General features: G+C 54.2%; 1 protein-coding gene across 2 annotated transcripts; it reads left to right on the top strand.

The window, feature by feature from the left end:
* The first annotated feature begins 313 nt into the window (after positions 1 to 313).
* Positions 314 to 27,486, top strand: EPHB4 (EPH receptor B4). 2 transcript variants are annotated; one of them, XM_005549258.4, is made up of 17 exons: positions 314 to 851; positions 3,503 to 3,573; positions 3,848 to 4,135; positions 5,105 to 5,501; positions 8,724 to 8,879; positions 9,132 to 9,464; positions 10,680 to 10,804; positions 11,782 to 11,947; positions 15,063 to 15,165; positions 15,366 to 15,430; positions 15,870 to 15,983; positions 16,084 to 16,331; positions 22,038 to 22,253; positions 23,057 to 23,206; positions 24,380 to 24,573; positions 24,750 to 24,905; positions 26,462 to 27,486. In XM_005549258.4, the coding sequence occupies exons 1-17, from the start codon at positions 800 to 802 to the stop codon at positions 26,589 to 26,591; spliced, it is 2,964 nt and encodes a 987-aa protein (XP_005549315.1). In that variant the 5' UTR covers positions 314 to 799; the 3' UTR covers positions 26,592 to 27,486. The 2 variants fall into 2 exon arrangements, with proteins under 2 accessions (XP_005549315.1, XP_015302659.1); XM_015447173.3 differs by lacking the exons at positions 15,063 to 15,165; positions 15,366 to 15,430.

The raw sequence follows: 27,486 nt of genomic DNA, 5'->3' as shown, positions 1-27,486 counted from the left end.
CCGGGTTTGGGCCTGTCCCGGGGGTCCCCGGGCCCCAGCCCCGACATGCTCTGTCCCAGACAGCGCGCAAAGCCACGGCGCACATCTGGGCGGTCCCGGGGCTCCTCACCCGCCGCCCCTCCCCCTTCTCCAAACTTTCTCCCAACTTCCCGACCTGCTCCACTCGGTGCCCCTCTCCGCTTCTCTCATGAATTATTCAGTAGCGTGAGCTCCAATCAGCGCTCCCCGGGCCCCCTCGCCGAGCCCCGGCGTTAGGGGAGCTGCCTCCGCCCCCCGCGCGCCCCTCCCTCCCGGGCCCGGCGCCGCCCGGCCCAGTCCCGGCGCTGCTCAGCCCCGGCCCGGCCCGCCCGGCCCCGCGCCGCAGTCTCCCTCCCTCCCGCTCCGTCCCCGCTCGGGCTCCAACCATCCCCGCCCGCGAGGAGAGCACTCGGCCCGGCGGCGCGAGCAGAGCCACTCCAGGGAGGGGGGGAGACCGCGAGCGGCCGGCTCAGCCCCCGCCACCCGGGGCGGGACCCCGAGGCCCCGGAGGGACCCCGACTCCAGCCACGTCTTGCTGCGCGCCCGCCCACCGCGGCCACTGCCAGCACGCTCCGGGCCCGCCGCCCGCGCGCGGCACAGACGCGGAGCCACACTTGGCGCCGCCGCCGGGTGCCCCGCACGCTCGCATGGGCCCGCGCTGAGGGCCCCGACGGAAAGTCCCGCGTGGAGAATCGACGTCCACCCGCCCAGGGAGAGTCAGACCTGGGGGGGCGAGGGCCCCCCAAACTCAGTTCGGATTCTACCCGAGTGAGGCGGCGCCATGGAGCTCCGGGCGCTGCTCTGCTGGGCTTCTTTGGCCGCCGCTTTGGAAGGTGAGTTTCCTTTGGGGAGGCACCCCGTCACTCCTGGGACCTCCCTACCACATCTGGGCCTCGGAGTGGAGTGGCCGGCCTCTGTCTACCCTTACCCGGGCACTCCAGTCCCAAACACTTCGGACCGATAGTGCTGGAACGGGAGGGGGGCGGGGAAGAGGCGCCCGGCGGGGAGTGGAGTTTTCTTTTGTTTGGGAAAGAGATGGAGTCTGGCTGCGACCCGGGACATTCCCCTGCCTGGGCTCCCCAAACTCTCACTGCTGACTCCATACGCCCCTGGCAGCCTTTCCTTTCCTCCCTACCCAACTCTTCAAAACTATCTGCAAAGTTTCTGTCCCAGTCCCACCTCCCGCCCTACATGAGGGAAGGTTTCTGGAGGAGCAACAGCAGACAAGGCAGAACTTTTCGTGCTAGGCCCTAAAACGACCCCCGTCGCCAATTCTTTAGCGATCACACCTTGATCCTCCAATTCCACACTCCTGCAACAGGATGGCCTCCTTATGCATTCACACATCAAACCCCCAAACCGCTCTCCGGCCCACTGCCCCTGCCCCTGCTATAGAGGGGCTCCTTGGTTTCTACAGGCTGCACCCCACTCCTTTAAATGCGGTCTAGACCCCGGCCCCAGGTGAGTCCCGGGCTTCCCTTGAGACCTAGGAGCGGGTAGAAACTGACCTACACAGCCCCCAGGTAGAAACTGAACCTACATGGCCCCCACATCGCCCTAACTAACCCAGCCTATCTCCCGCCTCCTGGTCTCTCCAAGTGTTTTTTTGGCCATGGATCGCTGTCCCTCCTGGTCCCTTAGAGGGGGAGCCAAGAGCCCTAGAAACCCTCCTTCTGTGTCCCTAATCTCCTTTCAGTGAGCTGCCAACACCCCCCTTTCTCTGTCTGGTATGAAAGTGGTCTATGGGGGGTAGGCTATGAGGGACTCCCGAAGGGAAGGATTCAGTGGAGTTAGAAAAACCCTCTCCCCCCCGGGCTGGGCAGGATTGCCCTGGGCTGGAGATCAAAGGCTAGGTGTGGGGTTGGGAGTTGAGGGGAGGTTTGCCCAGCTCAGAGAAAGGAGAAGGGGAAAAAAAAAAACCGTGAACGAGGGGAAGAGGAAGGCCAAAGGGGTGGAAAAACCACGAGGACGAGGTGTGGTGAGAAGGAAAGACGCAGAGGAAATGATGATTGTGACACCTATTACCTGAGTGTTTCCAAGCACTAGGCCTGTGCTGAGCGCCTTACAAATGTTAATTTCACCCATCCAGCAACGCTGAGGGTGGGTGCTATCATTGCCCCCATATTTCAGATGAGGAGGCCGGGGCTCAGTTAAAGTTATGTAGTTTATCTAAGGCCCTGTGCTCAGAGGAACGGCGAGAAGTGGAGGCCGAAAGCGAAGGAGAGATAGTGACTTGTCAGAAAGAGAAATTGAGGTGGACAGAGAGTGGAGGAGGAGAGAGAGGTGAGAGACACGCGAACTGACAGATCAAAGCGTGCTGCAGCCGAGCTGGGGTGCAAAAAGGGAGCGGGCTCTCGCTCCAGGCTGCGGACAGCCCGAGGCAGAGACAGTGTGTAAATTGGAGACAGGAAAACACTATCCGGGCTGGAACAATGGAGGGTGGAGACGGCAGCCTCTATCCACCAGCTTCCCAGAACCCGGGCATCCTGTCCCCAGCGAGCAGGGCTGTCTCTTGCCACCCATGGGGACCCTGCACCTCTCACCTCAGGCTGGCTGGCTTCCCACCTGAACCCTGGCCAGAGGACATCATTTGGACCCCAGGAAGAGGCTGTCTCACCCACCCTCTTTCCCTTCTCTCCTGAAGCTCCCCTCTCCACCCTTCCTAGCGCCCGCTGCCCCCCACATTGCTGGCCCCTGAGGGGATTCCCCTACCCTCCCTCCTCCAATCCCCACTGCCAGGGGCTGTGCAGTTTTTCCTGATCCCCCCCTTCCTCCAGTGCCTGTCCCCTTCCCCGATGATTCGAGCCAAGCCAGGTGTGTTAACCCCTCCCGTTCACACCGCCCCCCATAATCTCCTCCCCTCTGCCTTCCCATAACCAAATCCAGATGTGAGGCCTCTGCGGGAGCCTGGGAACCCTAGCATCCTGGCCTCTAGCGCTTCCTGATCAGGGCACTTGTGAGGAGGGAGGTGCTGGGATGGGGGCCAGGGCTATGCCCCAGGCACAGAGCACTCCCTTCAAGGAGGAAAGGACGGGGTGTTAGGTCTGAAAGCAGGGAGGGGTCTTGGACAGGGAGTGAAGTTGTGGGGTAGAAAGACCGATTCTGGGACTTAGCGGGGGAAACATGGAAGCTAAGACAAGAGGTTCCTCTCCCATACCAGCAGCCTCTGCTCTTGGGGGTCAGGACCGGGGCAGGGCTCTCATTTTAACCCTTTCTGAGCTGCCGCCCCTTCTCCCCATCCATTTTGATCTCCCTCCCTCCTCCAGGAAGGCCTAGATCTGGGGTATCCCAAGGGAGCCCCATGCCTACCAGATGTTGGCGGTGGGTTTGGCACTTAGCAAAAGAGGCCAGAAATCGGAGGTGGGTGCAGAGGGCAGGACTTAGTCCCCTGTTGGCCCCCCAACTCCTCTAGTTCCCACGGATCTTGTCTTCCTGACCTCCCTCCCCAACCCCAAGCGGCACTGACTCTGTCTGTCTGTCTCAGAGACCCTGCTGAACACAAAATTGGAAACTGCGGATCTGAAGTGGGTGACGTTCCCTCAGGTGGACGGGCAGGTGAGAGCTGCACCCAGGAGCTGGAGCTCTGGAGGGAAACTGAGGGAGGAAGGAGGGCCTGTGCCACCTGCTTTCTGTGCGCCACTCCTCACCCCTGTCCCTCCAGATGACAGCAGCCCCAGCAGTGTTGTCTGAGCCCTTCTCCTCAGAGGCGCCCTCCCCGCAGTACCAGCGGGCCCCGTTTCTCCGTCCCTCTCACTTTATAGGATTCACCCCATGCAGCCCTCTCCCTGGCGGCTCCCCAGCCCCCTAGCTGACCTCCTTCTCTGTACAGTGGGAGGAACTCAGCGGCCTGGATGAGGAACAGCACAGTGTGCGCACCTACGAGGTGTGTGACGTGCAGCGTGCCCCGGGCCAGGCCCACTGGCTTCGCACAGGCTGGGTCCCACGGCGTGGCGCCGTCCATGTTTACGCCACGCTGCGCTTCACCATGCTTGAGTGCTTGTCCCTGCCTCGGGCCGGGCGCTCCTGCAAGGAGACTTTCACCGTCTTCTACTATGAGAGCGATGCGGACACGGCCACAGCCCTCACACCAGCCTGGATGGAGAACCCCTACATCAAGGTACCTGGGCGCCACTGGGGCTCAGCCACAGCCAAGGTGGGATTCCAGCCAGCAAGCCTGTGGCCTGGAGGGCAGCCGATGTAGTTCTGAGGCCTCTGACTGGGGCGCTAGGGGCTGGAAGCAGGAGGCTTAGGTCTGGGGAGGGAACAGGGTGATCTTCTGGGCGGAGCAGCAGAATATATGGGGGCTGCCTGGCCCGGTCCCCAGGGAGGCCCAGGGGTCAGCCTTCTCCTCCAGTCAACTCAACCACTCTACCCCCCTATGCTCCAGCCACGCTGAGTTTCTCCCATTCCCTGACTGCACCTGGCTGGTTTCCAGCTCGTGACTTTGCAGCGGTGATGTCTCCACCTGGGGTCCTCTCTGCCTCTCACACCCCTACTTGTCTTCCAAGTTCCAGCTCCGAGATCTTGCCTGTGCTGCCTCGGCTGATTCTCTCCTCCCTACAATCCTGCATACCTCTGTCCACCTGCCTGTCTCAGCACTCATTTTACTTTATTTTTCTTTTATATCTGTATTTTTAAAACGGGGTCTTCTATGTTACCCAGGCTGGTCTCTAATTCCTGGGCTCGACAGATGCTCCCACCTCGGCCTCCTAAAGTGCTGGGATTACAGGCGTGAGGCACTGCGCCCGGCCTCAGGGTACTTTATAACTTCCCTAAGATTCATTCATTGCTGTCTCCTTGACTCTGAGGTCAGGGCCTGGCATGGCGTCAGTGTCAGTAAATGTTTGTAGAATGAGTGAATAAAAAGGGCAGAGGTGCAGGCCAGAGGCTGGGCACATCGCAGGAGCTTTGCAAGGATGAATGGACAGTGTGGGGGCCTGCAGAAAGTGTGCCCTGGGGAAGGTGGAGGGAAGGTTCTGGAATAGGAACCAAGGAGGCCCGGGGGGGTGAGCTGGGAAGAGCACGACAGTCCACTGGGTCCTCAGGGAGTGGGGACAGCAGCGGTGTGCCTCCCCCGCCCTGGCAGGTGGACACAGTGGCCGCGGAGCATCTCACCCGGAAGCGCCCTGGGGCCGAGGCCACCGGGAAGGTGAATGTCAAGACGCTGCGTCTGGGACCACTCAGCAAGGCCGGCTTCTACCTGGCCTTCCAGGACCAGGGTGCCTGCATGGCCCTGCTGTCCCTGCACCTCTTCTACAAGAAGTGCGCCCAGCTGACTGTGAACCTGACCCGCTTCCCGGAGACTGTGCCTCGGGAGCTAGTTGTGCCTGTGGCTGGCAGCTGCGTGGTGGATGCCGTCCCCGCCCCTGGCCCCAGCCCCAGCCTCTACTGCCGTGAGGACGGCCAGTGGGCTGAGCAGCCGGTGACCGGCTGCAGCTGTGCTCCGGGGTTCGAGGCGGCCGAGGGGAACACCAAGTGCCGAGGTGAGAGCTGGAGCTTCCCCTGTGACTGCTGCTCATCCGGGGGAGAGTCCTGAACTCCACTCAGGACCCACTTCTTAAGCTTCCATTTTATTTAGTTGTTGAAATGGAGGCTTGCTCTGTCTCCCAGGCTGGAGTGCAGTGGCGCAATCTGCTCACTGCAACCTTTGCCTTCCGGGTCCTAGTTCAAGCAGTTCTCCTGTCTCAGCCTCCCGAATAGCTGGGACTACAGGCATACGCCACCATGCCCGGCTAATTTTTATATTTTTAGTAGAGACAGGATTTCACCATGTTGGCCAGACTGGTCTCAAACTCTTGACCTTGTGATCCACCCACCTTGGCCTGCCAAAGTGTTGGGATTACAGGCGTGAGCCACTGCACCCAGCCAACTTTCTGTTTCAAATGCTCTTCCCTCTCCTGAGCACTCAGTTACCAGAGGGTCTGTTTTCTGAGCCCTTTCTCATTTCCAGACTTCTCTTTAACCTTGGCCAACGTCCCTGCTTGCCGAACATGGGAGGCTGGGCTGGGCTGCAGGACTGTCCTGTGGGGTGGACCTTGTTGGTGCAGGGACAAAGCCTTTAAGGTCTCCACACTTGTTCATTGTGAGTCTCTAATTTATTGATACTGAATTCTCGCTTAGCCTTCTCTCTAGAGCAGGGCTTCTTACCCTCTGGTTTTCTAGGGAATCTGTGAGCTTTGATGGAGGAAAAAAATGACTATTTATTTATTTATTTTGAGACGGAGTCTTGCTCTGTCGCCCAGGCTGGAGTGCAGTGGCGCGATCTCGGCTCACTACAAGCTCCACCTCCTGGGTTCACACCATTCTCCTGCCTCAGCTTCCCTAGTAGGTGGGACTACAGGCGCCCGCCACCACGTCTGGCTAATTTTTTGTATTTTTAGTAGAGACGGAGTTTTTCCGTGTTAGCCAGGATGATCTCGATCTCCTGATCTCGTGATCCGCCCGCCTCGGCCTCCCAGAGTGCTGGGATTATAGGCGTGAGCCACTGCGCCTGGCCGACTTTTTTTTTTTTTTTTGAGACAGCGTCTTGCTCTGTCGCCCAGGCTAGCATGTAGTAGCGCGACCTTGGCTCACCGTAACCTCCGCTTCCTGGGTTCAAGAGATTCTCCTGCCTCAGCCTCCAGAGTAGCTGGGACTACAGGCATGCACCACCACACCTGGCTAGTTTTTGTATTTTTAGTAGAGACAGAGTTTTGCCATGTTGGCCAGGCTGGTCTCGATCTCCTGACCTCAAGTGATTTGCCCGCCTCCACCTCCCAAAGTGTTGGGATTACAGGCATGTGTCACCACACCTGGCTGGAAAAAAAAAAAGACTTTTTATTTTCACCTGAAATTCATTAATTTCCACTTGAAATTCCACCTGCAGTTGTAACAGGACCTGAGACTTGGGCCCCATGGGAATCATAGCTATTGCTATGGCACAGTGGTTCATGCTTGTAGTCCCAGGACTTTGAGATGCCAAGGTGGGAGGATCACTTGAGCCCAGAAATTTGAGACCAGCCTGTGCAACATAGCAAGACCCTGTCTCGGCCAGGCGCGGTGGCTCAAGCCTGTAATCCCAGCACTTTGGGAGGCCGAGACGGGTGGATCATGAGGTCAGGAGATCGAGACCATCCTGGCTAACACGGTGAAACCCCGTCTCTACTAAAAAAAAATACAAAAAACTAGCCGGGCGAGGTGGCGGGCGCCTGTAGTCCCAGCTACTCGGGAGGCTGAGGCAGGAGAATGGTGTAAACCCGGGAGGCGGAGCTTGCAGTGAGCTGAGATCCAGCCACTGCACTCCAGCCTGGGCGACAGAGCGAGACTCCGTCTCAAAAAAAAAAAAAAAAAAAAACCCTGTCTCTACAAAAAAATTTTAAAATAATTATCTGGGCGACCTGCCTGACCAACATGGAGAAACCCTATCTCTACCAAAAATACAAAATTAGCCGGACATGGTGGCGCATGCCTGTAATCCCAGCTAGGCAGGAGAATCGCCTGAACCCGGGAGGCAGAGCTTGCGGTGAGCCGAGATCGCGCCATTGCACTCCAGCCTGGGAGCGCACTCCAAAAGGAAAGAGTTTGGCTGTTTTTGCCCAGGCTGGAGTACAGTGGCGGGAGCTCAGCTCACCGTAACCTCTGCCTCCCGGGTTCAGGCGATTCTCCTGCCTCAGCCTCCCAAGTAGTAGCTGGGATTACAGGCATGCATCACCACACCTGACTACTTTTGTATTTTTAGTAGAGACAGGTTTCCACCATGTTGGCCAGGCTGGTCTTGAACTCCTGACCTCAAGTGATTTGCCTGCCCAAGGCCTTCTTATTAGGAAAAAAAAAAAAATCACAGGTATTTACAAGCCATTCCAAGAGCCAAAACATTGTTTTTGCTCATGATGACTTCAGTATTACAGAGGTTAAGAGACCTGCTGCTATATCTTTTTTTTTTTTTTTTGAGACGGAGTCTAACTCTGTTGCCCAGGCTGGAGTGCAGTGGCCGGATCTCAGCTCACTGCAAGCTCCGCTTCCTGGGTTTATGCCATTCTCCTGCCTCAGCCTCCCCAGTAGCTGGGACTACAGGCGCCCGCCACCTTGCCCGGCTAGCTTTTTGTATTTTTTAGTAGAGACGGGGTTTCACTGGGTTAGCCAGGATAGTCTCGATCTCCTGACCTCGTGATCCGCCCATCTCGGCCTCCCAGAGTGCTGGGATTACAGGCTTGAGCCAGCACGCCCGGCCCTGCTGCTATATCTTAATAAAAAAACACAAGTGTTGCTGTAGGCCAAAGTTTTTTCCTCATGTTTCAATCATTGCATTTCAGCTTAATTGGTTTCCCTGGTATTCATATGTATTTTGTGGTGTGCATTTAAAATCATAATTTGGAGTAGAGGTCTTTCTGTGGGCTTCACCAGACTGCCAAGATTAGGGTCAAAACAGGTTAGGATCCCTTCTCTGGAGACAGTCTCCTTTCTCCTCTAAGAGGAGAGATTTTGAGATCTTTTGTCCATTTTCCCACCTTAGCACTTCATCACCCTTAAAAGCGCCGAAATTTTTTTCTTTTTTTGGAGATGGGATCTCAGTATGTTGCCCAGACTGGTCTTGAACCCCGTGGCTCAAGCGATCCTCCAGCCTCAGCCTCCCAAAGCGCTGGGATTCGAGACATGAGCCACCAGGCCCACCATACAGATGGATGTTTTCGTGCATGCTTTTGATGAATGCTTTCTCTTTCTCTCAGCCTGTGCCCAGGGCACCTTCAAGCCCCTGTCAGGAGAAGGGTCCTGCCAGCCATGCCCAGCCAACAGCCACTCTAACAACATCGGATCAGCCGTCTGCCAGTGCCGCATCGGGTACTTCCGGGCACGCACAGACCCGCGGGGTGCACCCTGCACCAGTAAGTGACCAGCACCCAGGTGCAAGTTCATTGGAGATGGGTCACAGACCCCTGAGATGGACCCTGACATGGCCCCCATCCTCCCTGGGCTTCTTCCCTTTGTCCCTGGCATGCTGGTCCCTAGCCCAGAGGAACAGGTGGAGCCCGCTTTCTCAAAGGCAAGAGTCCAGCATGGCTGCTGGTCCCTCCACAGACCTCTCCCCACCGCCGCGGAGCAGGTCAGCCTCTGCCTGACTCCCTGGTCTCCTGCAGCCCCTCCCTCGGCTCCGCGGAGCGTGGTTTCCCGCCTGAACGGCTCCTCTTTGCACCTGGAATGGAGTGCCCCCCTGGAGTCCGGTGGCCGAGAGGACCTCACCTACGCCCTCCGCTGCCGGGAGTGCCGACCCGGAGGCTCCTGCGCGCCCTGCGGGGGAGACCTGACCTTTGACCCTGGCCCCCGGGACCTGGTGGAGCCCTGGGTGGTGGTTCGAGGGCTGCGTCCTGACTTCACCTATACCTTTGAGGTCACTGCGTTGAACGGAGTGTCCTCCTTAGCCACGGGGCCCGTCCCATTTGAGCCTGTCAATGTCACCACCGACCGAGAGGGTGAGACTTGGGGGCTGGGGCGGCGGGTGGTCCGGCGGGAGAGATGTCACTGAGGGCCTGAAGGGGAGAGGCAGGGGCTGTGAAGGGTCCCCAGGAAGTGTGAGGGGCCGAGGCTTTGGGGGCAAGAGGCAGAAAGAGGGCAGTGGCTGGGCTCAGTGGCTCACTCCTGTAATCCCAGCACTTTGGGAGTCTGAGACAGGTGGATCACCTGAGCCCTGGAGTTCCAAGACCACCCTGGGTAACATAGGAAGATCTTGTCTCCACAAAACATAAAAATATTAGCCGGGTGAGGCGGTGCGTGCCTTTGGTCCCAGCTACTCAAGAGGCTGAGGCGAGAGGATCGCTTGAGCCCAGGAGTTGGAGGCTGCAGTGAGCTATGATCGCACCGCTGCACTCCAGCCTGGGTGACAGAGTGAGACGCTCTCTCAAAATAAACGAATAAGAAAGAGAGGGTGAGGAGGACCTAAAGGTGAGCTGGAGAGTTAAGTACAGGAAGGCTCCCAATGGGACTGGGGGCCGAGAGAATCAAGGAATTCTCGAAACAGCCAGGGAGAAACTGAGATAAGCGTAGCCAGCAGAGGAAGTGTTGGAAAAGATAAGGGACACGGCCAGGCTGATCATAAGGTCAGGAGTTCAAGACTAGCCCGGCCAGCATGGTGAAACCTCGTCTCTACTAAAAATAAAAAAATTAGGCATGGTGGTGGGCACCTGTAATCCACTTGGGAAGCTGAAGCAGAAGAATTGCTTGAACCCGGGAGGTGGAGGTTGCAGTAAGCCGAGACTGTGCCACTGCACTCCAGCGTGGGTGACAGAGCAAGACTGTGTCTCGAAAAAAAATTTTTTTTTTTTTTTTTTTTTTTTGAGACGGAGTCTCGCTCTGTCGCCCAGGCTGGAGTGCAGTGGCGCGATCTCAGCTCACTGCAAGCTCCACCTCCCGGGTTCACGCCATTCTCTTGCCTCAGCCTCCCGAGTAGCTGGGACTACAGGCGCCCGCCACCTCGCCCGGCTAGTTTTTTGTATTTTTTAGTAGAGACGGGGTTTCACTGTGTTAGCCAGGATGGTCTCGATCTTCTGACCTCATGATCCACCCGTCTCGGCCTCCCAAAGTGCTGGGATTACAGGCTTGAGCCACCGCGCCCGGCCAAAAAAAATTTTTTTAAGTTAAGGGACAGACCTACCATGCAGAAGGGTTCCCTGTGTGTCTGCCTCTCACAGTACCTCCCGCAGTGTCTGACATCCGGGTGACGCGGTCCTCACCCAGCAGCTTGAGCCTGGCCTGGGCTGTTCCCCGGGCACCCAGTGGGGCTGTGCTGGACTACGAGGTCAAGTACCATGAGAAGGTGAGGCCATCCCCCAGCCCTGGGGTGGGTGGGCAATGGGTTGTGCTCTCCTGGCTGGGACACATGGGTTGTAGGCTCTGCCGTGGATTCCCTGGGCAGCCTTGGGTAAGCCCCTTGGCCTGTCTGAGCCTCAGACTCTTCATCTATAAAATAGTTACTGTAATAGTTACCAGCGGCTGGACACAGTGGCTCAGGTCAGGCGTGGTGGTTCACGCCTGTAATACCCTGCACTTTGGGAGCCAAGGTGGGCAGATTGCTTGAACCTAGGAGTTTGAGACCAGGCTGGGCAACATGGTGAAACCTCATCTCTTTGAAAAATTTAAAATAAGAGAAATTAGACTGGGCACAGTGGCTCATACCTGTAATCCCAGCACTTTGGGAGGCCAAGGCGGGTGGAACACCTGGGATGAAGACTTCGAGACCAGCCTGGCCAACATAGTGAAATCCCCATCTTTACTAAAAATACCAAAATTAGCTGGGCATGTTGGTGGGCCCCTGTAATCCCAGCTACTCAGGAGGCTGAGACCGGAGAATCACTTGAACCCAAGAGGCGGATGTTCTAGTGAGCTGAGATGGCGCCATTGCACTGCAGCCTGGGCAACAGAGTGAGACTCCATCTCAAAAAAAAAAAAATTTGCCAGGCATGGTGGCATGTGCCTGTGGTCCCAGCTACTCGGGAGGCTAAGGTAGGAGAATCACTTGAGCCCAAGTGATTCTTGACTTGAGGTCGAGGCTGCAGTGAGTCGTGTTTGCGCCACTGCATTCCAGCCTGAGAGACAGAGTGAGACCTTGTCTTAAAAAAAAAAAAAAAGATACTATGAATACAGCACATGGCTTGCATACATAAGTTCTCCCAAAGGCCCCACCAGCTTAGAGGCAGGCTAGTGATGGGAGTGGAGGGCGAGGGGAGGCGGCAGGAAGAGCAGCAGGAACTCTGGGCCCCGTGTGACAGCCACCCCCCTACTTCTCCTGGACAGGGTGCCGAGGGTCCCAGCAGCGTGCGGTTCCTGAAGACGTCAGAAAACCGGGCAGAGCTGCGGGGGCTGAAGCGGGGAGCCAGCTACCTGGTGCAGGTACGGGCGCGCTCTGAGGCTGGCTACGGACCCTTTGGCCAGGAACATCACAGCCAGACCCAACTGGATGGTGAGCCTGGGGAAAGGGTGAGGCTGGGGGTTGGAAAGACCCCCAAAGTTCCTGGGAAGACCCCAGGTCCCCAAAGTCCAATCTTTTTTTCTTTTGAGATGGAGTCTTGCTCTGTCCCTCAGGCTGGAGTACAGTGGCGCCATCTCGGCTCACTGCAAACTCTGCCTCCCGGGTTCAAGCAGTTCTCCTGCCTCAGCCTCCCAAGTAGCTGAGATTACAGGCGCCTGCCACTGCGCCTGGCTAATTTTTTGTATTTTTAGTAGAGACAGGGTTTCACCATGCTGGCCAGGCTGGTCTCGAACTCCTGACTTTGTGATTCACCCGCCTCAGCCTCCCAAAGTGCTGGGATTACAGGCATGAGCCACCGCACCTGGCCAAAGTCCTATCTTCATGTCCTTCTTTCTGTGGATCACATGGCATGCCCTAGAGAGGAAAGAACGTAGGGTGTCGAAACCAACAGCTGAGTGTGAAGTTCAGCCTGGTTCACTCTGTACCCCCAGGCTGGAGTGCAGTGGCATGATGAAAGCTCACTGCATGGCTAGGCACGGTGGCTCACCCCGTAATCCCAGCACTATGGGAGGCCGAAGCAGGAGGATCACTTGAGGTCAGGAGTTCGAGACCAGTCTGGTCAACATGGTGAAACCCCATCTCCACTAAAAATACAAAAGTTAGCTGAGCGTGGTGGTGCACGCCTGTAATCCCAGCTACTCGGGCGGCCGAGGCAGGAGAATTGTTTGAACCTGGGAGGTGGAGGTTGTGGTGAGCTGAGATTGTGCCACTGCACTCCAGTCTGGGCAACAGAGCAAGACTGTCTCAAAAAAAAAAAAAAAAGCTCAGCACAGGCTTGACATTTAGCAACAACCTCACCCCGAGCTCTCCATTCCCCATCCAATAAATTGGAAATATCATGAAGCTTCCTGCAGGCTTTGAAAATTGGAGGTAACAGGTTATTTTTAATATGCTAGGCCAGTGGCTTTCTTTTTTCTTTAACTTTTTTTTTGAGACATGGTCTTGCTCTATCGCGATCTTGGCTTACTGCAGGCTCTGCCTCCTGTTCTAAATCTCCTGACCTCGTGGTCTGCCTGCCTCGGCCTCCCAGAGTGTTGGGACTACAGGCGTGAGCCACCACGCCCAGCCTAACTTTTTTTTTTTTTTTTTTTTTTTTAAGAGACAGGATCTTGCTTTATCACCCAGGCTGGAGTGCAGTGGCACCATCTAGCTCACTGCAGCCTGCAGCTCCCGAGCTCAACCAGTCCTCCCACTTTAGCCTCCCAAGTAGCTGGGACTACAGGCGTCTGCCACCATGCTCAATTAATTTTTTTTTTGATTTTTTGTTGAGACAGTTTCCCTGTGTCGCCCAGCCTGGTCTCAAATTCCTGGCCTCAAGCAATCCGCCCGCATCGGCCTCTCAAAGTGCTGGGATTGCAGGTGTGAGCTGACACACCCAGCTTGGACCAGTGGCTTTCTAAACCTTGTAATTTTCTGTAATAGCTTTACTGAAATACAGTTCCCCGCCATACAATTTGCCTGTTCAAAGTGTACAATCGATGACTTTTGATACATTCACAGAATTGTGCAGTCACCACCACAAGTAATTTTGGGACATTTTTCAGCACCCTCAAAGGAGACCCTATAGCCCTTAGCCATCACCCTCCACCCAGATCTTTCTGTTGCCTTAACCCCTGGCAAGCACTAATCCACTTTCTGTCTTGAAATCCTCCACTGTGGTCTTTTGTGACTATTCACCAAGCAGAATGTTTTCAAGGTTTATGCATGTTGTAGTATATATCCGTGGGGTTTTTTGGTTGTGTTTTGCCTTTGTTTCTTTGTTTCAGAAACAGGGTCTCATTCTGTCACCCAGGCCGGAGTGCAGTGGTTCAGTTACAGCTTACTGCAGCCTCAACCTCCCAGGCTCGTGATCCTCCCATCTCAGCCTCCCAAGTAGCTGGGACTGCAGGCATGAGCCGCCATGCCCAGCTAATTTTTTTTTTTGGTATTTTTTGTAAAGATGGATTTTACCATGTTACCCAGGCTGGTTTCAAACTCCTGAGCTCAGGCAATCCGCCCACCTCAGCCTCCCAAAGTGCTGTGATTATAGGCATGAGCCACTGGACCTGATCTGTTTTTTGTTTTTGTTTTTGACACATGGTTTTGCTTCGTCACCGAGGCTGAAATGTAACAGTATGATCATAGTGCATTGCAGCCTCAAACTCCTGGGCTCAAGCAATCCTCCCACCTCGGCCTCCTGAGTAGCTGGGACATGCCTGGATAATTATTATTTTTTGGTAGAGATGGGGTCTTGCTGTGTTTCCCAGGCTGGTCTTGAACACCTGGCCTCAAACAATCCTCCCACCTCAGCATCTCAAAGTACTGGGATTACGGGCATGAGCCACTGCTCCTGGCCAATATTTCTTTTTATGGAGACGTAATAATCAGTTGTATGGAAATAGCCAATTTTGTTTATTATTTTATCTTTTGGTGAACATTTCAATTGTTTCCACTTTTTGGATAAAAACCTGGAAATGTTTCATCTTTAGAATGTTTCATTGAATGGGGATTTTTTTGTGGACTCTGGTATTTAAACTACAACCAAATCACAACCAGTCTGGTGGCTGGCATGCTGGCTTATGCCCAGGCTGGTTCGAGACCAGCCTGGCAACATGGTGAAACCCCATCTCAACTAAAAATACACAAATTAGCCGAGCATGGTGGTACACACCTGTCATCCCGGCTACTCAGGAGGCTGAGGCAGGATAATTGCAGAACCCGGGAGGCAGAGATTGCAGCGAGCTGAGATTGCACCACTGCACTCCAGCCTGGGCGACAGAGTGAGACTGCATCTCAAAAAACAAACAAAAAGCTACTCTGGCAGTAAAAACATTGTGGAACTTCCTCCCGTGCCCTGAGGGACTTCAGAGGAGCCTGCTGGCCCCTGGAGGACAGTTTGAAACCCGTGGTCTGCTCCCTGACCCTGCCTGCTTGTGTCTTCTCCCTCCACCTGTCCCCTGTACTGGGGACCTGTTCTCAGGAGATCACAGTTCATTGCTCAGAGCCGGGGCTGGGGCCTCCTGCAGGCCCATCAGTTTCTCCTGATCAACAGCCTTTCCTTCTGCAGAGAACGAGGGCTGGCGGGAGCAGCTGGCCCTGATTGCCGGCACGGCAGTCGTGGGTGTGGTCCTGGTCCTGGTGGTCATTGTGGTCGCCGTTCTCTGCCTCAGGTAAGGGCTCTGACACCCAGAGGGCCCTGGAAGCCCTGAGTTGATGGCCACCTGCCTGGGTGCTACAGGGCAAGACTTTCTGGGTGCCCCCAGCCTCTTTTTACTTGAAATCTTCTCCAATCCCTGCTCCTCCCTTCACTGTGTGCCTCATAGAGATGTGTGACTCAGTTTACCTTTTGCTCCTGTCCCATTGGCTACAGGAAGCAGAGCAACGGGAGAGAAGCAGAATATTCGGACAAACACGGACAGTATCTCATTGGGCATGGTGGGTTGCCCTAATTTGATGGAAATAGGGGCTTGGGACTGGGTGTGGTGGCTTCTATCTGTAATCCCAGCACTTTGAGAGGCAGAGGTGGGCGGATCACTTGAGGTCAGGAGTTTGAGACCAGCCTGGCCAACATGTTGAAACTCTGTCTCTATAAAAAAATACAACAGTTAGCCAGGCATGGTGGTGGGCACCTGTAATCCCAGCTACTCGGGAGGCTGAGGCAGGAGAATCACTTTAACCTGGGAGGGAGAGGTTGCAGTGAGCCAAAATCGTGCCCCTGCACTCCAGGCCTGGGTGACAGAGCGAGACTGCATCTCAGGAAAAAAACAAAAACAAAAACAAGGAAATAGGGGCTTGGGGCCAAGAGCTATGAGCCGAGCCTCTGAATCCAGTGGGAGTTAATTCCCGGCTGACGGGGCCCTGCCTGATTTCTCAGGTACTAAGGTCTACATTGACCCCTTCACTTATGAAGACCCTAATGAGGCTGTGAGGGAATTTGCAAAAGAGATCGATGTCTCCTATGTCAAGATTGAAGAGGTGATTGGCGCAGGTGAGAGCGGAAGGCTGCCCTGGCACCTGGGAACGAAGCGGGGATGGGCAGGGCCACACCAGGGCGGGAGAGCTGATGACGTCCGCGTCCTTGTTTGAAGGTGAGTTTGGCGAGGTGTGCCGCGGCCGGCTCAAGGCCCCAGGGAAGAAGGAGAGCTGTGTGGCAATTAAAACCCTGAAGGGTGGCTACACGGAGCGGCAGCGGCGCGAGTTCCTGAGCGAGGCCTCCATCATGGGCCAGTTCGAGCACCCGAATATCATCCGCCTGGAGGGCGTGGTCACCAACAGCATGCCTGTCATGATTCTCACGGAGTTCATGGAGAACGGCGCCCTGGACTCCTTCCTGCGGGTGAGCACCCTCCCTGGCTTCCGCAGCCACCTGGAGTTCCCGCTTACACACAAAGGCCACTTGGGCTAAGAAGCCAGGACAGACAGTGGATCCCACGTCAGCTTCTCCAGCCTTTTCCTCTTGGGCTAAGCCCTGGTCCTCTGCCTTTTTTTTTTTTTTTTTTAAAAGACAGAACCTTGCTCTGTCGCCCAGGCTGGAGTGCAGTGGGGCGATCTCGGCTCATTGCCATCTCCACCTCCAGGGTTCAAGCGATTCTTCTGCCTCAGTCTCCCAAGTAGTTGGCACGATAGGCGTCCACCACCATGCCGACTAATTTTTGTATTTTTAGTAGACACAGGGTTTCACCATGTTGGCCAGGCTGGTATCAAACTTCTGACCTCAAGTTATCTCCCGGCCTCAGCCTCTCAAAAAGTGTTGGTATTACAGGTATGAGGCACCACGTCCGGCCAGTCCTCTGACTTTAATTTTCCCTCTGGGAAAGGCCGGGTTCCTGGGACCTTCCTTTCCCACTGACCCATACAGCTGAAGGTTGTCATTCCTTCTTTTTTAAATTTTGTTTTAATTTAATTTTTTATTTTTTTTTAAGACAGGGTCTCACTCTGTCATCCAGGCTAGAGTGCAGTGGTGCATTCGCAGCTCACTGCAGCCTTGACCTCCTGGGCTCAAGTGATCCTCCCGCCTCAGCCTCCTGAGTAGCTGGAACTACACTCATGTACCACCATGCTCAGCAAATTTAAAAATTTTTTTGTAGAGACAGGATCTTGATAGGTTGCCCAGGCCGGTCTGAAATTCCTGGCCTCAAGCGATCCTCCCTCCTTAGCCTCCCAAAGCACTGGGATTATAGGCATGAGCCACCGTGCCTGGCCTGTCATTCCTTCATTTGACAAATATTTACTGAGTGCCTTCTATGCACCAGGCATCCTCCCAGTCCCCAGGAATAAAGCTATGCACACAGCAAACTGGATTTCTGCTCCTGGGGAGCAGATGGTCTAATGGGGCACGGGGACTGAAAATTAGCAAGTAAATAGATGGCTTTTTAAAAAAGTAAACAAATCATTTCCAATGTGAAAAAAAGCAAACAGGGTCATTCATGCAAATATGGCTAGAGTGGAAAGGGAAGAACTTAACTTTATTTGGTCACTTTACCAGATTTTACTGACTTTTTTATTTTTTAACTTTATTAGGCTTTTTTTTTTTTTTTTTTAAAAAAAAAGACCGAGTCTCCATCTGTCACCCAGGCTGGAGTACAATGGTGCGTTCTTGGCTCACCACAACGTCCACCTCCTGGGTTCAAGTGATTCTCCTGCCTCAGCCTCCTGAGTAGCTTGGAATTACAGGCATGCACCACCATACCCGGCTGATTTTTGTATTTTTAGTAGAAACTGGGTTTCACCATGTTGCCCAGGCTGGTCTTGAACTGGGCTCAAGTGATCCACCCATCTCGGCCCCACAAATTGCTGGGATTACAGACATGAGCCACCATGCTTGGCCTAGGCATCTTTTTTTAAAAAATCAAAACATTTTTCTATGTAGCAAAATAACATTGCATTGAACAGAATTATAGTGATTCCCTAGTGTCATTGAATACCCAGCTGATTTTCACGTTTCTCTAGTTGTTCCAAAAATGTTCTTCATGGCTGCTTTATTCCAGCCAGGATTCAGTTCAGGACCAGGCTTTGTACCTGGTTATTATATATATTTTATTTATTTATTTTAGAAAAAGGGTCTCGCCCTGTCACCCAATTTAGAGTGCAGTGGTGCAGTCATAGCTCACTGCAGCCTCCAAACTCCTTGGCTCAGGTGATCCTCCTGCCTCAGCCTCCTAGGTAGTTGGGACTACAGGTGCACACCACCACACCTGGCTAATTTTTTAATTTTTTGTGGAGATGGGGTCTCGCTATGTTGCCCAGGCTGGTCTCAAACTCCTGGACTCAAGCGATCCTGCCTCCTTAACCTCCCAAAGTGCTGGGATTACAGGCATGAGCCACTGCGCCTACTGATTATTGTATTTTCGAGCCTCTCTAAATCCTGAGCAGCTCCTTATGATGACACTGACACACTGAGGGGTTGCGTCTCTTGTGCGCCTGAATGTGTTGTTTTCTGGATTTTTTTTTGTTTTGTTTTGTTTTGTTTTTTGTTTTTTGTTTTTTTTTTGAGACGGAGTCTCGCTCTGTCGCCCAGGCTGGAGTGCAGTGGCGCGATCTCGGCTCACTGCAAGCTCCGCCTCCTGGGTTTACGCCATTCTCCTGCCTCAGCCTCCTGAGTAGCTGGGACTACAGGCGCCCGCCACCGCACCCGGCTAATTTTTTGTATTTTTACTAGAGACGGGGTTTCACCGTGGTCTCGATCTCCTGACCTTGTGATCCGCCCGCCTCGGCCTCCCAAAGTGCTGGGATTACAGGCGTGAGCCACCGCGCCCGGCTGTTTTCTGGATTTATGAGATTCTTCTTGTGGGATCATTTAGCTTGTCTCTCTGTATTTTCTGTAAGAGAAGCTCTATCTGATGTGGGATTTTTTTGGTTTAGTTTGTTTGTATTTTGAGACGGAGTCTTGCTCTGTCATCCAGGCTGGAGTGCAGTGGAACAATCTCGGCTCACTGCAACCACCACATCCTGGGTTCAAGAGATTCTTCTGCCTCAGCCACCTGAGCAGCTGGGACTACAGGCGAGCGCCACCACGCCCAGCTAATTTTTGTGTTTTTAGTAGAGACGGGGTTTCACCGTATTGGCCAGGATGGTCTTGAACTTCTGACCTCGTGATCTGCCTGCCTCGGCCTCCCAAAATGCTGGGATTACAAGCATGAGCCACCGCGCCTGACTAATTTTTGTATTTTTAGTAGAGGCGGGGTTTCACCATGTTGGCCAGGCTGATCTCAAACCCCTGGCCTCAAGCCATCCACCCTCCTTGGCCTCCCAAAGTGCTGGGATTAAAGGCGTGAGCCACCAATACTGGTCAAAGAGACAGAAAACTGCTTAAAGGCGCAGTGGCTCACACTGCACTCTACAAAATACAAAATACGGCTCTATAAAAAATACAAAAATGTGCAGAGCATGATGGCACATATCTGTAGTCCCAGCTACTCTGGAGGCTGAGGCAGGAGGATCACTTAAGCCTGGGAGATTGAGGCTGCAGTGAGCCATCATTGCACTACTGCATTCCAACCTGGGCGATCCCATTCTCTCTTTTTTTTTTTTTTTTTTTTTTTTTTTGAGATGGAGTCTCACTCTGTCCCCCAGGCTGGAGTGCTGTGGCGCGATCTTGGCTCACTGCAAGCTCCACCTCCCGGGTTCATGCCATTCTCCTGCTTAGCCTCCCGAGTAGCTGGGACTGCAGGCGCCCGCTACCATGCCTGGCTAATTTTTTGTATTCTTAGTAGAAACGGGGTTTCACCGTGTTAGCCAGGATGGTCTTGATCTCCTGACCTGGTTATCCACCCGCCTCAGCCTCCCAAAAAGTGCTGGGATCACAGGCGTGAGCCATCGCGCCTGGCGTCCCATCTCTTAAAAAGAGAGAGAGACGGGAAGGCGAGTGCAGGTGAACCTGGTGAACAGAGGAGAGATGGAAGACCCTGCATTGGGCAGTGTGATGAGAACCCGCTGGAGGGCTTTGGCAGGAGAGTGGTTTAAGAGGATCCAGCTGGGCACGGTGGCTCACACCTGTAATCCCAGCACTTTGGGAGGCCAAGGCAGGTGGATCACTTGAAGTCAGGAGTTTGAGACCAGCCTGGCCAACATGGTGAAACCTTGTCTCTACTAAAAATACAAAAATTAGCCAGGCATGGTGGTGCACCCCTGCAATCCCAGCTACTCAGGAGACTAAGACAGAAGAATCGCTTGAACTCAGGAGGCGGAGGTTGCAGTGAGTCGAGATAACGCCACTTTACTCCAGCCTGGGCAACAGAGCGAGACTCCGTCTCCAAAAAAAAAAAAAAATACAAAGATGTCTTTGCTGAATGCTGGGGAGCAAGAGCGGGAGCTGGGAGAGGCCTGCAGCAGAAGTCTGTTGCCAGCATCCAGGCCGTGGGGTGAAGGGAAGGGTTTGGATTTGGGACATGTCTTGGAAGCATCACCAGCAGAACTTGCCGATGGATTGGAAGTGGCTGGTGAGGGAGAAAAGGGGGTCACAGGAGACTCTGAGGTCTATACCCTGACCATCTGACAAGTGATGGTGTTGCCATGAACTGAGCGGGTAGTAGGGCAGGTGCAGGTCTGGAGGGGATTCAGAATTCAGTTTTTGGACTCTATGTCCCTGGTTCTGTAGGGCTGCAGACGGTCTCCCGAATCTTAGCTGAACCCAGAAAATGGGATTTGTTTACTGTCTATGACTTGTTGGTTTCCCTGGTGAGAGGGAACTCTCTCAAGGTCAAGGTTGGGCTTCAGACCTTGGTTTCTGCACTCAATCAGTGGCCATACTGCAGTTCCTCACTGTTCTCTTGCAAATCCACACACAGCTAGTCCAAGAGGACTGAACAGTTTTGTGGTTGGATCAGCACCAGTGCATCTCCACCTGTAGACAGGTCGCTCAGGTGACTCATGCCTGTAATCCCAGCACCTTGCGGGAGGCCAAGGTGGGAAGATTGCTTGAGGCCAGGAGTTAGAGACAAGCCTGGGAAACACAGTGAGACCCCCACCTCTACCAAAAAAAAAAAAACCCTTTGTTTTAATTAGCCAGGTGCAGTGTGCACCTGTAGTCCCAGCTACTAAGGAGGCTGAGGCAGAAGGATCCTTTAAGCCCAGGAGTTTAAGGCTGTGGTGAACCATGATCGTGCCACTGCACTCCAACCTGGGAGAAAGAAAGAGACCCTGTCTCCAAAAACCTGAAAAACAGAAAAGCATTTGTTGAGTATTTCCTGGGTGTAAAGCAGTGTACCAGGTTAAATAGAAGGAAAACTTGAAATAATTTTTCAAATTATAACCTAATTTGGAGAGACTGAATACTTACCATTGAAACAGCAACCATTGTAAGTTAAGCAATGGGTTGTGATATTGTAGCAAGAACCGAGAAAACTTGGGAAAAGAAAGGAAGGCTCACCTGGGAGAGTTGGGGACTTGCCCTACAGGTGAGTTGTGAGGTGCGTCTGGAAGTGACATACACAGTTTAGGAAGTGGACGGGAGGCTGGATGTGGTGACTCAACACCTGTAATCCCAGTGCTTTGGGAGACCCAGGCGGAAGGATCGCTTCAGGCCAGGAGTTAAAGACCAGCCTGGGCAACATAATGGGAACCTATCTCTACTAAAAGTTAAAAAATTATCCAGACATAATAGCACATGCCTATTGTTCCAGCTACTCAGGAGGCCGAGGCAGGCGAATCATGAGGTCAGGAGATCGAGACCATCCTGGCTAACATGGTGAAAACCTGTCTCTACTAAAAATACAAAAAATTAGCCGGGCGTGGTGGCAGGCACCTGTAGTCCCAGCTACTCGGGAGGCTGAGGCAGGAGAATGGCGGGAACCCGGAAGGCGGAGCTTGTAGTGAGCCGAGATCACGACACCGCACTCCAGCCTGGGCGACAGAGTGAGACTCCGCCTCAAAAAAGAAAAAAAGCATGGCACACGTATACATATGTAACAAACCTGCACATTGTGCACATGTATCCTAGAACTTAAAGTATTAAAAAAAAAAAAAAAAAAAAAAAAGATGTGGATGGGAGGGGGAATGGTGGGTGGGCTGTCCTCACCAAGCCCCCACCCCATCTGCTCTCCAGCTGAACGACGGACAGTTCACGGTCATCCAGCTCGTGGGCATGCTGCGGGGCATCGCCTCGGGCATGAGGTACCTTGCCGAGATGAGCTACGTCCACCGAGACCTGGCTGCTCGCAACATCCTAGTCAACAGCAACCTGGTCTGCAAAGTGTCTGACTTTGGCCTTTCCCGATTCCTGGAGGAGAACTCTTCCGATCCCACCTACACGAGCTCCCTGGTAACGCTGGGGACCAGGGGTGTGAGCTTCTTAGGGCCAGGTGGGGAGCGCAGGTTGGAAAGGTGGGAGGCTGAGGGTTTGGCAGCCCTGCTCCAGGGAGAGGATAGAGGAGCAGGCTGTGGGTGGCGGGGACAGTCAGCTCCGGGAAGCCAACTTCCAGATGTCTAGGAAAATAACAGTTGGATAACCTGGGCAACACAGCAAGACCCCATCTCTACAAAAAAGGTAAAAGATTAGCCAGGCGCAGTGGCATGCATCTGTAGTCCCAGCTATTTGGGAGGTTGAGGCAGGAGGATCGCTTAAGCCCAGGAGTTGGAGGCTGCAGTGAGCTATGAATGTGCCACTGTACTGCAGCCTGGGCGACAGAGTAAGACCCTGTCTCGAAAGAACAGTGGCCAGGCATGGTGGCTTATGCCTGTAAATTCATTCAGCACTTTGGGAGGCTGAGGCGGGAGGATCACCTGAGGTCAGGAGTTCGAGACCAGCCTGGCCAACATTGGGAAACCCTGTCGCTACTAAAAATACAAAATTAGCTGGGGTGGGGGAGGTGGTGTACGCCTGTAATCCCAGCTACTCAGGAGGCTGAGATAGGAGAATCACTTGAACCAGGGAGGCGGAGGTTTCAGTGAGCCAAGATTGTGCCACTGCAGTCCAACCTGGGCAAACAGCATTGGAGAGTAGGAGGCTTGGGACCTGAGCTAGGGGAAAAAAGCCGAGTGGGGTTGGGGTCTAGGGGGCAGTGTGCTGGGTCTGGTGAGTCCCTCAGTGAGTCCCCCAGCTCACCTTTTCTCCTCCTTCTTCAGGGAGGAAAGATTCCCATCCGATGGACTGCCCCAGAGGCCATTGCATTCCGGAAGTTCACTTCTGCCAGTGATGCCTGGAGTTACGGGATTGTGATGTGGGAGGTGATGTCATTTGGGGAGCGGCCATACTGGGACATGAGCAATCAGGATGTAAGTGTCCCATGGTCGTACCAAGCTTTCCTCAAGTGTTTTCTCACCTGGGATTTGGGGTGAAGGGTGGGTTCCCAGAAAGTCATGACTGCCTGGGTTCTTGAGACCGTGGAGATGACAAAAAAGGAGAATTGATCTTTGTATCAAAGAGTTGAGATGCAGGGCCAGGCCCAGTGGCTCAACGCCTGCAATCCCAACACTATGGGAGGCTGAGGAGGGGGGATCACTTGAACTCAGGATCTTGAGACCAGCCTGGGTATCACAGCCGGATCCTATCTCTACAAAAAAGTTTTAAAAAGAGTTGGGGACCTGGCGTGGTGTCTCCCACCTGTAATCCCAGCACTTTGGGAGGCCAAGGTGGACAGATCACCTGAGGTCAGGAGTTCAAGACCAGCCTGGCCAACATGGTGAAACCCCGTCTCTAAAAATATACAAAAAATTAGCCGAGCATGATGGCGGGTGCCTGTAATCCCAGCTACTCGGGAGGCTGAGACAGGAGAATCGCTTGAACCCAGGAACAGAGGCTGCAGTGAACTAAGATCACGCCATTGCATTCCATCCTGGGCAACTGAGTGAGACTTCATCTTAAAAAATAAATAAAAGAGTTGGGGCCAGGCGCCGTGGCTCACGCCTGTAATCCCAGCACTTTGGGAGGCCAAGACGGGTGGATCACAAGGTCAGGAGATCGAGACCATCCAGGCCGACACGGTGAAACCCCGTCTTTACTAAAAATACAAAAAAAAAATTAGCTGGGCGTAGTGGCGGCGCCTGTAGTCCCAGCTACTCGGGAGGCTGAGGCAGAAGAATGGTGAGAACTCAGGAGGCGGAGCTTGCAGTGAGCCGAGATAGCGCCACTGCACTCCAGCCTGGGCGACTGAGACTGTCTCAAAAAAAAAAAAAAAAAAAGAGTTGGATACAGCATATTTGGGTCGCAGAAGGATGCAGAGACGGAGGGCAGGGTTGGGAGGTAACATGTCTGTATCATAGCCTAAGAGCTGCTGGGGCCTCCAGCCACAGAGGGCTTCAACTCCGGCTAGGAAGATTCCTGGATCTGTGATTTTTGTGGGGGCTGTGGCTGCTATGCTACCATCTGCCAGGCCACCATTACCCGGGCCTGTTAGCATCTTGCTTTTCCTGGACATCCTTACCCAGAGCTGCTTCCCCTCTTTCCAGGTGATCAATGCCATTGAACAGGACTACCGGCTGCCCCCGCCCCCAGACTGTCCCACGTCCCTCCACCAGCTCATGCTGGACTGTTGGCAGAAAGACCGGAATGCCCGGCCCCGCTTCCCTCAGGTGGTTAGCGCCCTGGACAAGATGATTCGGAACCCTGCCAGCCTCAAAATCGTGGCCCGGGAGAATGGCGGGTGAGGACTGCAGGGAATGGGCCCTTCCTGCTCTCTGCCCCCACTCCTTGCCCAGAAGTGTCTGTTCATTGACGTTAGGTGGAAGGGTCTCTGTCCACCTCTCCAAGGCTGGGCTCCACCTCCTCACCCGGACCCGCGCCTGGTACTCAGCATTCCTCCCCATCCTTGCCCCCCAGGGCCTCACACCCTCTCCTGGACCAGCGGCAGCCTCACTACTCAGCTTTTGGCTCTGTGGGCGAGTGGCTTCGGGCCATCAAGATGGGAAGATACGAAGAAAGTTTTGCAGCCGCTGGCTTTGGCTCCTTTGAGCTGGTCAGCCAGATCTCTGCCGAGTAAGTAGTGGCAAGAGCTGGAGTGGGGTGGGGAGAGCAAGGCAGCTGGAGTCAGGCCCATGGGGTCTGCAGGGGCTTTTGGGGTCAGCTTCGGGTGCCAACGCTGTCTTCTCGCACGGCGTTCATGTCATGCCTAGAAGGGCCCCGGAGGAGCAGTAACAGCCCCATGTAGCCAAGGACCCAAGGACTCTTTGGGGCCAGCCTGCCCGCCTCACCTCCTCCTGCCATCACTGCCCTGGGCCATCGAGTTTCTGCCTCTCACTCCATATCTATCTTTGTGCATCTATCTGCATTCCAGGCCCGGCTCTCACAGTAACAACGTGTCAACTCGGGTTCTCTTTTTCCACCCATAAAAGGAGAAGATTGGGCTAGGTTTTGGAGATCCTCTTCAGCTTTCATGTGAAATGGTTTTATGATTCCTCGCCTCCCAAAGGCTGCATATCCCCACTTGGCCTTTGTCTGCTACTCCCCCTTTCTGCTTTCCTGTTTCTCTACCAAGATCTCCTCTCATCCCAGGTTGAATAACAGAAGGAATATAAAAATCTGAAGGCCGGGCACGGTGGTTCATGCCTGTAATCCCAGCACTTTGGGAGGCCAAGGCAGGTGGATAACTTGAGATCAGGAGTTCGAGCCCATTGTGCACAACTTGGTGAAACCTTATCTCTACTAAAAATACAAAAATTAGCTGGGCATGGTGGTGCGTGTCTGTAATACCAGCTACTCAGGCTGAGGCAGGAGAATCGCTTGAACCTGGGAGGTGGAGGTTGCAGCGAGCCAAGATTGTGCCATCGCACTCCAGCCTGGACAACAGAGTGAAACTCCATCTCAAAAAAAAAAAAAACAAATGTGAAGGCCGGGTGGTGGCTCATGCCTGTAATCCCAGCAATTTGGGAGGCTGAGGTGGACTGATGCTTTAGCCCAGGAGTTGGAGAGCAGCCTGGCCAACATAGCAAAACCCCATCTGTACAAAACAAAAACAAAAAACTTAGCCAGGCATGGTGGTGCATGCCTGTGGTCTCAGCTACTCAGGAGGCTAGAGCCAGAGGGTCCCAGGCCAGTCTGCCCCTGCCCCATGGGGCCTGGGCACATCCCTCCCTAATTCTTCCCAGCCTCTCTCTGACCCAGAGGGCCTCCTCTCCCTTTTTTCCCCTTATCTCAGTCTCCAGCCATCAGCAACCTCCTCTTCCTCTCCACCCAGCTCTTCCTCTCCCACTTCGGCCTTTTCTTTCTCACATCTCCATTTCCCTCTACGGCAATCTGTGCAGCCTCTTCCCCTAGTCTCAGTTTGCGGGACTTTCTCTCTTTTCCTTCCTTCCCTGGTACCCAAGCCAAAGCCCCCGCCTCTGGCCTCCAGCCCCACCCCCTACTGCGGCTGCACAGAAGGATGGCTGCCTGGCTCCTAAAACTGCCCCACAACTGTTGACATCGGTTCTCCCTCTCCCGCTGGCTTTTCTGTTTGGCTTACAATGCTGAGGCTAGGACCAGCTCAGTAGCCAAGCGAGGAGAGCGGCCACAGGGACCCTAGGGTCTCACCGAGCTCTCCTTTCCTTCTACAGGGACCTGCTCCGAATCGGAGTCACTCTGGCGGGACACCAGAAGAAAATCTTGGCCAGTGTCCAGCACATGAAGTCCCAGGCCAAGCCGGGAGCCCCGGGTGGGACCGGAGGACCGACCCCACAGTACTGACCTGCAGGAACTGCCCACCCCAGGGACAGGGCCTCCTCATCTTTCTGGGGCAGAGTGGGGACTCACAGAGGCCCCCAGCCCTGAGCCCCGCTGGATTGCACTTTGAACCCGTGGGGTGGGGAGTTGGCAATTTGGAGAGACAGGATTTGGGGGTTCTGCCATAATAGGAGGGGAAAATCACCCCCCCCAGCCCCCTCGGGGAACTCCAGACCAAGGGTGAGGGTGCCTTTCCCTCAGGACTGGGTGTGACCAGAGGGAAAGGAAGCGCCCATCATCTCCCAGCCTCCCCAGGTGACCCCCCTCACCTTGACGGGTGCCTTCCCGCAGACCAAAGAGTGTGACTCCCTTGCCAGCTCCGGAGAGGGGGACTGTCCCAGGGGGCAAGAAGGGGTGTCAGGGCCCAGTGACAAAACCATTGGGGTTTGTAGTCCCAACTTGCTGCTGTCACCACCAAACTCAATCATTTTTTCCCTTGTAAATGCCTCTCCCCCAGCTGCTGCCTTCATATTGAAGGTTTTTGAGTTTTGTTTTTGGTCTTAATTTTTCTCCCCGTTCCCTTCTTGTTTTTTCGTTTCGTTTTTCTACCGTCCTTGTCACAACTCTGTGTTGGAGGGAACCTGTTTTTCACTACGGCCTCCTTTGCCCAAGTTGAAACAGGGATCCATCATTGTGTCTGTTTCCAGAACAGTGCCTTGGTCATGCCACCTCCCCGGATCCCGCCTGGGACCCCCAAGCTGTGTCCCATGAAGGGGTGCAGGGTGAGGTAGTAAAAGGGGCGGTAGGTGGTGGTGGAACCCAGAAACGGATGCCGGTGCTTGGAGGGGTTCTTAAATTATATTTAAAAAAGTAACTTTTTGTATGAATAAAAGAAAATGGGACGTGTCCCAGCTCCGGG

Source organism: Macaca fascicularis, chromosome 3 (genome assembly GCF_037993035.2).
Source record: "Macaca fascicularis isolate 582-1 chromosome 3, T2T-MFA8v1.1".
In the NCBI taxonomy this organism is placed as follows: domain Eukaryota; kingdom Metazoa; phylum Chordata; class Mammalia; order Primates; family Cercopithecidae; genus Macaca; species Macaca fascicularis.
This window is presented reverse-complemented; position numbering and strand designations above follow the sequence as displayed.

Coding starts and splice junctions, on each gene's coding strand:
- EPHB4 (XM_005549258.4), top strand. CDS start 800: ATGGAGCTCCGGGCGCTGCTCTGCTGGGCTTCTTTGGCCGCCGCTTTG. Junction 5,502..8,723: donor GGGGAACACCAAGTGCCGAG/GTGAGAGCTGGA, acceptor TCTTTCTCTCAG/CCTGTGCCCAGGGCACCTTC. Junction 16,332..22,037: donor CCCTGGACTCCTTCCTGCGG/GTGAGCACCCTC, acceptor TCTGCTCTCCAG/CTGAACGACGGACAGTTCAC.